General features: G+C 38.2%; 2 protein-coding genes across 3 annotated transcripts in view; both read left to right on the top strand.

The window, feature by feature from the left end:
- LOC140947316 (phospholipid-transporting ATPase IA-like) overlaps positions 1 to 10,916 on the top strand; it is a 34,999-nt gene that overhangs the window by 6,684 nt on the left and 17,399 nt on the right. For both annotated transcript variants that reach the window (XM_073396380.1, XM_073396381.1), the window contains exons 4-22: positions 1 to 72; positions 1,728 to 1,773; positions 2,301 to 2,341; positions 2,459 to 2,532; positions 2,971 to 3,040; positions 3,385 to 3,438; positions 3,557 to 3,630; positions 3,875 to 3,945; positions 4,395 to 4,435; positions 4,665 to 4,791; positions 5,530 to 5,568; positions 5,695 to 5,786; positions 8,123 to 8,158; positions 8,710 to 8,787; positions 9,574 to 9,662; positions 9,745 to 9,802; positions 10,202 to 10,316; positions 10,482 to 10,564; positions 10,797 to 10,846. The exon at positions 1 to 72 is cut by the window's left edge and continues 27 nt beyond it. In XM_073396380.1, the coding sequence (XP_073252481.1) occupies positions 1 to 72; positions 1,728 to 1,773; positions 2,301 to 2,341; positions 2,459 to 2,532; positions 2,971 to 3,040; positions 3,385 to 3,438; positions 3,557 to 3,630; positions 3,875 to 3,945; positions 4,395 to 4,435; positions 4,665 to 4,791; positions 5,530 to 5,568; positions 5,695 to 5,786; positions 8,123 to 8,158; positions 8,710 to 8,787; positions 9,574 to 9,662; positions 9,745 to 9,802; positions 10,202 to 10,316; positions 10,482 to 10,564; positions 10,797 to 10,846 (1,310 nt within the window). The remainder of the gene's footprint in view (positions 73 to 1,727; positions 1,774 to 2,300; positions 2,342 to 2,458; positions 2,533 to 2,970; positions 3,041 to 3,384; positions 3,439 to 3,556; positions 3,631 to 3,874; positions 3,946 to 4,394; positions 4,436 to 4,664; positions 4,792 to 5,529; positions 5,569 to 5,694; positions 5,787 to 8,122; positions 8,159 to 8,709; positions 8,788 to 9,573; positions 9,663 to 9,744; positions 9,803 to 10,201; positions 10,317 to 10,481; positions 10,565 to 10,796; positions 10,847 to 10,916) is intronic.
- LOC140948805 (uncharacterized) lies at positions 6,320 to 7,028 on the top strand. The gene has a single exon (XM_073398079.1). It carries the CDS (start codon positions 6,423 to 6,425, stop codon positions 7,026 to 7,028), a length of 606 nt encoding a protein of 201 aa, XP_073254180.1. The 5' UTR covers positions 6,320 to 6,422.

The raw sequence follows: 10,916 nt of genomic DNA, 5'->3' as shown, positions 1-10,916 counted from the left end.
AGGTACACAACTGCAGTTCCCCTGCTGTTTGTTCTCTCCTGTTCAGCTGTAAAAGAGATTATAGAAGATTATGTAAGTTGTATTGGTTCCAGTATTATTGTAGCAAAAATGTTCACTGTAGCTATGCAAATTGCAGCCATTTGAATGAAACAAGGCCAAGTAGTCATGTTTGTTACATCTGATATAAAGCCTGAAAATCCCACTATTATATGGAAGAAAAAAGGGAGGAAAAATAGTTAAAGCAAGGCAAAAGAAAGAAGGAGAAGAGAAAAAAGTAAAGGTTGCACTGTCTGTTAGATAGGTTGAGGTCTATTTTGGTGGTCATTAAAGATTTTCAAAAATCCAAGTAGATATAATTATATTACAATATTGACCTGAGGCCCCTGGTGTCAGGAGCCTGGCCAGACTGGTCAAAGCTAGGGTCAAAGCCCAGCCTAAAAGCTAGGGTCGCTAAGGCAATTGCCAGGTTAGCCATGGGATAAAAAATCTGGGGAATCCGGGGCCAGAAAGCCAGCCTGGCCCGACCAGAACAGGGCCAAAGCCTGGCCTGAAAGCCGGGGTGACCCTTGCCATCACGGTTAGCCAAGGGCTAAAATATTCAGGGAAGCCAGTATTGGAAGTCAAACACAGCCTAGCCCGAACACTGGATTAGGAATGTGGCTAGAAGCCTGTCTAGCTTAGCTTGCTTCTAATGAGTCTTTTGTGTCAGGAGCCCAGCCGGCGTGGTGAAAACAGTCTAGGATCAAAACCCGGCCTAAAAGCCAGATTCACTGCATGGCCATGGAATAAAAATTCCAGTGAAACTGGAGCCAGCAGGCGAGATTGGCACGACCAGAATGGGGCCAAAGCCTGGTCTGAAATTCGGGGTGTCCCTGGCCATTAAGTCAGGCTTATTTAACCCTTGCGAGATCGGGGAAAACCGGGTCAGCCTGCTAGGGTCAAAGCCTGGCCTAAAAAATTCAGGGAAAACTACCTGGGGCCAACAGGCCAACACAGCCTAGCCAGAACAGGGCCAAAGCCTGGCCTGAAAGCTGGAGTAACCCTGGCTGTCAGTGTCCCAGCCATTAGGCCTGGCTGGCCAAGGGATAATAAAACCCAGGGAAGCCAGTATTCAAGGGCCAGCCTGGCCCAGCCAGAACACTGGACTAAAGCTTGACACCAGGAATGTGGGTAAAACCTGGCTAGCTTGGCTTGCTAATCCCTTGTGTCAGGAGTGCAGCCTGCCCGGTGAAAACTAGGGTCAAAGCCCAGCCTCAAAGCCAGGTTCACCGTGGCCATGGAATAAAAAATCCGACGAAACTGGAGCCCGGCACAACCAGAATTGGGCAAAGCCTGGCCTGAAAGGAGTGCTTACCCTGGCCATGTCTTGGCCATTGAGCCAGGCTAGCCAAGGGATAAAGAATCCAGGGAAGCTGGGATTGGTGGGCAAGCCTGGCCCAGACAAAACACTGGGCTAAAGCTTCGCACCAGAAATGTGGCTAGAAGCCTGATGGCTTGCTTGGCTTGATTCTAACCAAACTAACTGTCAGAGAGCATACATGTTTCATAGTGTCCTTACATTTTTAGCAGTTTATACCTTAGTTATCAGCCATTATCTAAGAATGCACTGGGTTTTATTATTGATAACTGAGTCTAAAAAAGATTATACAAATTCCTTATATCTATTTATTGTTCAATAAAATGTCACATAGAATTGCCATAGTTAAATTGCGTATTTATTATTTCAGAAAAGACACAAAGCTGATGACCAAGTCAATAATCGTAGAGTTAAAGGTAGTAATTTTTCTATTAATTAATCGAGAGTTTTGCCATATATGGCCTCCTTCGACCATGGACTGTCTGTCATTGGTGTAATTCCCAACTACCTACCTCTCTCACCAGCATGTACAGTTGCACTGTGCATTATTTCTAGCCTTGGTTCACATCAATGTTGTTGCTACATGTAGAAATTTTTGTTAGCTGCTGAAATTCTTAAGTCACAATATAATGTTTGCCTGTGCTACTGGACTGTCAGGTGAATACTGACCTAGTTTTCCAATTTCAGGGCATATTTTTCAAATTGCATTTATTGTAAGAACTGAAATTCAAGCTCTTGATTGTAGAAAATCATTATTTTTTCTGAAGCTTTTGGTTGGGTTTATTGCCTTGTTTGAAAAGCAACAAGGTTGAGTCAGCATTTCTTGGTAGACAGAAGAAACAAAGGCTGAACTTTAAGTGTCTTGTTTTTGATAATATAATAAAAAAAATCATGGAAACAACTATCACCACTACCTACCATATATTCTGTATTGTTCTTGCAGTTTTAAGGGACAATACCCTGCAGTCATTACTATGGACTGAGGTAAGGATTGAAATCTGTCGTTCACGGTATTCTGCTCACCATACCTGCAGACCAGCTAGAAATTTGACATTTTGTTCCCAGGTGGTTTAATAAAAAGGGCTTTTTTCCCTGTGTTAGGTCCAAGTTGGAGATATTGTCAAGGTTGTTAATGGACAATTTTTCCCTGCTGATCTTATTATACTCTCATCAAGGTAATTATTTTATATTTTAAATATTTCTTCAATGTTTGAATGTTCTAGACTGCTATTAATATCTGATCGAGCTGTAAGTGCAGTGCCATTGGTATTCCTGGGCTGAGCTTTCATTGTACAAGCACTAAAACTTATTCAGAAGCTTCATTGAATGACATTTTTTAGGCAAATTTCTGTGACTGAAATTTTTTATAAGTTTGTAGAATTTTTAAAATAATTGTGACATACATTATTTTGATAGTTTTGTCAAACTGAATCCCCCAAAAAGCCTTATTACCACTTATTTTTTGGACCTTTTGAACCACTAGCACAATTCCTTAACTCCTGCTGCACCCAGCTTGCGACGTCAATTAAACTGATAATTATTATATAGGAGAGTATGTAGAAAAGACCATTAATTAATAACATTAATTTGGTAATACCTACCTCATTTAACAGTGAACCAATGGGGATGTGTTACATAGAGACTTCAAATCTTGATGGGGAGACTAATCTGAAGATAAGACAAGTGAGTATGTTCAAGAAAGAATCCTCCTTGAAATAAGTGCGTTTTGTTATCGGAGTTAAGTTTGTTCCTTCAATTGAACAATCTGAATCCAATCTGAACCTGTTGCTTTTTTGCTGTTCTCATTGCCATCGCCATTGCGTATCTTAAGCTCCATTCAATTACCTGCAACATACATGTGCCCAGTTGCGTGAATTCACAATCCCTGTCTCAGAAATTAAATTTAATATTATTATAATTGTTTTTATTGCAAATAACTTTATAGACTAGCCTTTTAACTGATGGTGAAATCAACTTACTGTTTATTGTATGTAAACTTTAACAGATATAATTGTGTTTTGTTGCAGGCTTTACCTCTTACAGCTAAAATGACATCCCTTCTTGATGTTCGTTGTATGCAGGTAAGTTGCATGGGATGCAGAATTTTTCATTCTTGAAACGCCAAAATTAATTGCTTTATGTGGTAGATAAATTTTAGTAAAATTGGGTTATGAGATTTTATGTTACATTGATTTTCAGGGGCGTGTTGAGTGTGAAGGACCAAACAATCGACTTTACGACTTTGTTGGCAACATTACTCTTCAAACTCAGAAGTATGTACAATACTGAACAGAGTAACATGTACATTGTTATAGTTATATCCCCATAAAGCTGTTCTATGTGAAGAAATTTTTTTGACAGTTTAATTTTAAAAATGATCAGTCAATTTCAGATGTAAAAACTTATTCATTAGCCTGTCTTTGTTTAATCCTTTACAGAAGCTTGGAAACTTAATCTATTTCATTATTTTTAAATTAAACATGGTTAAGTTAATGATATGACTTCTTTAACTTGCAGGTCAGTACCAGTAGGACCAGATCAAATCTTGCTAAGAGGAGCACATTTAAGGAATACTCAGTGGGTCTTTGGTAGGTTTGTCAGTGACAATCATTAGATTTAACATTATTTAACACTGGAATTTAGTTTGCCCCTGAGGTTACCACCTTTGTCAATGGCAAAGTGTTCAACTTCCCAGAGCTGTACTTTGCTCAGAGTCAACTATGGCCTTGTGGGCACCTTCTTTTTACAGACACTTCGGACATCAGCTTATTACACTGGAATAATTACAGATACAAAATGTTCAAATGAAAGTCCCATTATAATGGAAATTATTGCAGCTACATTCTTCATGGCAGACATCACATTTTCATGTACTGTCTTAACTCTTGCAGTGGATTAAGAACCTCCTGGCAGAAATTTGCCACTTTAATAGCCAAAAATACAAGAACCTGTTTAGCTAAGCAAGATCAAGCAGGTTCTTATATGTGGGACACAGTTAAATTCTGTGATTAAGTGCCTCATGTTATCATTTTTTAAGGTCTTGCAGTCTACACAGGGCATGACTCCAAGCTTATGCAGGTATGCAATATTATTTACTAATTTTTCAAAAATATTGCAAAGAGCTGTAAGTTTTAATTTTTAAGACCTTAATTGTCTTCAGCCTTAACTACTTCAAAACATAAGTAAGCACTACATTCTCATTTGAGAAAACAAGGTGCTTATAGTGCTACAGCTAGCTTGTTTGAGTAAATATGGTCTGCCATAAAACTGCTGAACTTTATTTTGCTATTTGTTGTTTTTTGTTTAGAACTCTACAGCTGCCCCAATCAAGAGGTCAAATGTCGACCATACCACCAACATCCAGATTTTATTCCTGTTTGGCTTGCTCCTTGTCTTAGCTCTGTGTAGCACTATTGGCTTCAAAATATGGACAGGCTAGTGAGATTATGTTCAAACCACTGCCAATAAACATCTCCCATAGGGGAACTTATGAAGACCTGCTGTCGGTGACTGTAGGAGTAATATGTGCACTGATTGGCTACTCAGTGGGTACAAAAGGTCAATCTTCCCTGCTCGGGGTGTCCTGGTTTCCTCCTGCAGAAATATGTTTCCCCATAACCATGTTTATCGACCAATTCAAAGAGGACAGACTGCAAATTATAGTAGGTGGCTGCTTTTGCATGTTCACTGACCTGGACTTCCCGGCATGCACTGTCCGCAAAATAACAAAAGGAAAGAACTTGGCCAACATCCAGCCATCTTGGCCTAATGCACATGATTAAGAACAGAGCTAGGCAAAGAAAGTGACTGACAGCAGGAACCAGCTATAGACCTTGAGGTGTTCTTTAAGATACAGTGTAGTTGAATGATCTTGTCTTTTAAAGATCCCTTTTTAAGTGGAAAGGAATTGTATGTACAATAATAATATTATTCTCCATATGAAAGATCTTTAGAAGTTGTAAAGGACAAGGGAGATGTGTCTCTGAATTTCCAGAGAGATACTTATATTTAAGGGGTTCCTTCAACAAGGCAGATGTGAATGTTTTCTAAAAACTGTGAGAACTTACAGGTCATGTAAAGGGGTTCCTTCAACAAGGAGATTGTGAACAACTGTACGAACAAGCTGGTCACATAAACACATTTAAATAACAGCTTCAACTTTATGTTTTCAGATAATCATCGAGACACTGATTGGTATCTTGGATACTCTGGTGAGTTACTATGGTCTGCATTTTTTCATTGCTTGTTGCTTAATATTTTAGGATTCATGAAGAAATTATTTCAATTTTTTTAGATATAATGTGGTATTAATTACTTGCTTGGGTGTTTTTTTCCAGGTAAAAAGGCACAGAATCTTGGCATGTCATTCTTGACTTTCATCATTCTATATAACAACCTCATACCTATCAGCTTGACTGTTACACTTGAGGTATAGTGCACCTTCATATACATAGGCGTACGGGAAATTTTTTGCCGGGGGGCGGGGGGGGTAAACCATTTGCCCAAAAAATTCTTGCAAGTGTCCCAAATTTTTACAAAAGAGTCGAAAGGCGAGGACCATATTGCAACAACATAGGCCGTACTGGCGTATAAAGGTGGCTCGATACAGTTTTTCAGGGTCAATGCCAAGTTTGAGCATAAACTACGTCGTCATAAACAAACAATAGGAAAAATTGCCACCACAGTAGATGAAAATTTGTCATGGTCAGGGTTGCAATGACATCGGAGTTGTCATAGCATCGAAATCATGCCATTACCTATTTTACTGCAGCAAAATTAAAAATCTCGGCACTGGGAACCTTACAAAATTGTTCACTGGAGATTTTTTCGCCAATACGGTCTTCACGATGTTTGCAAAGTTTAAGCAAAATCTATAAGAGCTTTCTTTAACTTGCCAAATGTGCTTAACTCCTGGTACGCGTCACTTTATGCAGATGACACTGTAATTTATTGCTGTGGTACATCCTCAAAGGAGTTGAGTGATAAGTTAAATAACGATCTACTGGGTGTGGCGAAATGGCTTCATGATCACAAACTGACTTTAAATTTGGACAAAACTAAATGCATGCTTATCGGTAGTAATAGGAAACGCGAAAGCAAAGTAGATTTGACTGTTTCAATTTTAGATCATAGTATGAGTAATGTTCGCAGCTTTAAGTACCTCGGTATACATATATCTTCGGATTTCACATGGACTGATCATATTGAACACCTAACTGGGAAAATCAATCAGAGGCTTGGGCTTCTCAAGCGTATAAAGCATTTATTGCCTTTCAGGGCACGTCTACTTTTCTATAAAAGTCTTGTTATGCCCCTTTTTGAATATGCTGATCTAGTATGGGGCGATAAACATAATATTACCCTTATGTCTAGTTTGCAAGTTTTGCAAAATAAGGCCGCTGAAGTTATTTTAAATAGACCATTGTACTCATCCTCCACTGAGGCATTAGCTGTTCTCAAGTGGCTGCCGCTAGAGAAAAGGCGATTTCAAAGAAGGTGTGTACACGTATACAAATGCATCAATGGCCTAATTAATCACGATATGGACTTGATTAGACAAGACGTACTTCATAGGCATAATACACGTAAGAAAGGCAATTTTAGATTACCACGTGTCAAAAGAAATTGGGGGGAAGCAAAGAACACAATATCATGCCGTTTCCGATTTTAACTCCCTCAGTCAGACGATCAAAGACTCAAGGAATGTAAATAGTAAGACTGTTTTAAACGTAATGTTTTTAAGTTTTTAGTATAGCTACTTACGTTTAATTTTTTCTTATACTTATTTTTAATTTTTTAAGCATTTTTTGTATCTTTTTAATCCCTTTGTAATTTTATAGCTTTTTTGTTTTTATAATATATATCTAGTTTTGAGGTCCTTTTTGAAAACCATATCTTTTATGAAAAAGTTTCCTCAATAAAGATGATTATTACTGAGATAGTTAGGGATGAAGTCTTTACCGTTAGAAATACGGTAAGAAAAGGAAAATTGTGAGGTTTGGCTGTTATCTGTAGAAAACGAAGCGCTTTTGACATGCAATTTCACCTGATAGTAGTTTTAATCTTTTTAAAAACGTGTGTGAAAGATCGGGGAGATAGCTCTGCCCGATTGCTAGAAAGAAGGATTTGATTAGTATGTATCGCGGCGCTCTTGTTAGCGGTTTTGTAAACATTTCGGTTTGCTTTAACAAATTAGCGAATAATTTTAAACCACTCGATAGATTTTTTAAAAGAATTAAGATTCTTCGCGTAATTCAAACTGAGAATTAGTCAGCCACTCCTCCGTTTTCAGACCTACCCTGTTCTTCAAATGGAGATGATTCTAGAAAGTTATGCGAAAGTTTATTCTAATCAATTCACGACTGGATAGCCTATTCCAGCTAGTGCAGTGCAGTACGGTGCCCAACAATAACAAAAAAATATATGAAAATTACTCATCACATGTTAGGCAATTACTGTCTCGTGTGAATGTAACTGTATTATTACGCCGACTTCAGGTTAATATTCAGGTCTTCAAAATAATTAAATAAACATGGAGACGTCTTTAAAAACAGGCTTTGCCCAAATTTTCTCTTGCTGCCCAAAAAATCCGAGTTGCCCAAAATTTGGGGGGCTGCAGCCCCCCTCGCCCCCCCCCCCCCCCCCCCCGGCCCGTACGCCTACGTTCATATAACTATTACTGTTCATGTGTGGTACTGAATGTTCTTTCTTTTTTTTTTTAAGTAGCAGTATCCTTGTCTGATAATTTTCTCTTTCTCACTGCAGGTTGTGAAGTTCATCCAAGCCATATTCATAAACTTGGTATGTGCCCAGCTTTATCATTGATAACTTAGTTGTTTTGTACATGTAAATGTAGCTGGATAACTTTGTGCAAGGCAATGAAATACACACTACCACCTTGTAAATGACTCCTTTGCTTCTTTTACCCAGCTTAACAGTTGTTAGAATGATGGTGGAGTTTTTTCGGCCCCCTACATACTTGACCATTATTACTTTTTATTAACAAGTACCATAGTTTTCTTATTTTAGAAGATGAAGCCAGATATAGGTTATTTTTGTCTTTATTCTTTAATCAGATATAATTGCCTATCAGTGTAAGCTTATCATGGTAATGCTGCTCAGTAAATAACATTAGAATATAAACATCTAAAAGCAAAATAATATGTATAAACATTGACAAAGTATTTTAAAACAAGCAGCAAGATTGAACATTTCTAACTGCTGTAACGCTTCAGCACTTCCTCCAGGACATGCAGGACATTAATTGTGCAACAAAAAATGAAAAACTATGAAGTAAACTGAGGGAAGCATTTTGATTGTTGAGTGACTTAGCTTTATAATTTATGTTGCAGGACATTGACATGTACTATGATGAGACAGACACACCAGCTATGGCACGCACATCCAATCTCAATGAGGAATTAGGCCAGGTTTGTAAATCGACCACGTGGGGTATCATTAGAGACCTTCAGATTTTAAGACGAGTACGATTACGAGGACGAGATTTCCTCAATACTAAGTATTAAGTAGTATAAAACGCGGGTGATCGAGCGTCATTTTGGCGGGAAAACTTGGTAGCCGTCATCATTCTACTACGAGTTTTCGTAATGGCGGAAACGAGTTATCAAATGTTAGAAGTTTTATCATTTTGTGATCGAGAGAGGGATTCAACTCCTTCAATATAGATAACAGTGCTATCTTTTCGAATGAAAAAAAGTACAATGAAGCTTTCCGGGGAATCTATATTTTGAGAATACGCGAAAAAACTTTAAGTTAAATCCCGTACTCGTAGTTGTTCTCGTCCTTGAATTCAAAGGTCTCTATTAAGTTTTAGGTTGAGGGGTAATAGCTGGAAGGCTGGTGTGAGAACAGCCAACGTATTGCAACACCACCAATATTTCCCTGCTAAATGATGTCTGAAATAACATGCTGATGATGTGTCACTACCCAGATCTGGGTAGTTGTTTTGATTTGTTGAAGCAATTGTCAACCAATTATAACCACTACCCAAAACTGGGTAGTGACAAGACATCAGCGTGAAATTTCTGAGTTCATTCCTCAGATATCATTTTGCCGAGAAACCATTGGAAATATGCGAAATGTTGGCTGTTTTCTCTATCGACTGGAAGGCAAGACAGTCCGTGGTTTGCAATGAATTGAAAATTTGATATCTCAGAAAGTTGACTCAAATTGTTGACTTTTATGTTTCACTGCAGGTGCGGTACATCTTCTCAGACAAGACAGGAACTCTGACGCGAAATGTCATGGAGTTCAAAAAATGTTCCATCGGAGGAATAAGTTACAGGTGTGAAATAGAACACTGAAGTATTATATTTCCTTCAAAAAGATATAAATAAAATTGTTGACCCTTCTTTTTTTTATTGTAGTGGAGATGAAGAAGCATTCATTGATCCAGCTCTTCTAGATAATCTCAGAGAACATCATGTGAGTACATAATTATGTAAATGAATTAAAAAAACATAATAGTAACAGTAAGGAGTACTCTTGATGCCAGGAGTTCTCTGGAAGAGCTACAATGTTTAGGGTTACAGGTAATTTTTAATCATATCCACAAAGCAAGTTGTCTGGTACCGTACAGCCTAGAAATAATGCACGCGCAAGAAGTGGCCAAAGAAGTTCTTCAGTGACCTCATTGTAGTCAGTATTTACATTTATGCCTTCATAAATTTCTTGAATACTTTTTCTGAAGAGAGCAGTTTCTTTAGAAGTGCTTTCCAGGATTTGCAAACATTTTTGTGATCATGTTTTAGTAAACTATAGAAGTAAAAAAACTCGTGATAAAAGTTAGTAACCATCGCGTTTATTCTTGTTGTATAATTGCAGCCAACAGCCTCAGTGATTCGGGAGTTTCTAACTTTGTTAGCTGTGTGTCACACAGTTGTACCAGAGAGAGATCCAAGCAATCCTGACAAGATCATTTATCAAGCTGCATCACCAGGTAAAACGGACATCGATATGCTAAACGTCTTTTACAATAACTGAGCGATTTCTCGGGTGCGGATTGGTCACGGCAAGAGCTGTGGGCGATACGAGTACAGAGCATGGAGATGACGTGCTACAGTCCCTAGTATTGATTGGTAGCGTTTTTCATTACGTTTTACAGATGAGGGCGCTTTAGTGAAAGGAGCCAAGAAACTTGGATTCTCATTCAATGTTAGGACTCCAACTTCGGTCATCATTAATGCGGTAAATAATCGATTAAAAAAATTTCTTTTGAGTATATGCTGCTTGCCACAAAGAGTGTGGTTTTGCTGATCTCTATCCATGTATAACAGTGTAATTCTATGGCAGTATAATTATATGGCAGGAGGGCGCCTTAAGTTATGATACATCTTTTGAAAAACTGACTTAGGCTATAACTCTTGGTTTCTGTCCTTAAACCAATCGTTTCACGTGTTTAACTACCTTCTTTGTTTAGATGGGGCAAGAAGAAGTTTATGAGGTCTTAAATGTTCTGGAATTTAATAGGTAAGATGGCCTACAGTACGTTGTGCAGGGCAGTCGCATCCTTGTAAATGTAACATGAAAAAACATGACC

Source organism: Porites lutea, chromosome 9, assembly GCF_958299795.1.
Source record: "Porites lutea chromosome 9, jaPorLute2.1, whole genome shotgun sequence".
NCBI classification, from domain to species: domain Eukaryota; kingdom Metazoa; phylum Cnidaria; class Anthozoa; order Scleractinia; family Poritidae; genus Porites; species Porites lutea.
The sequence above is the reverse complement of the archived record's forward strand: the minus strand, read 5'-3'. Positions and strand labels throughout refer to the sequence as shown.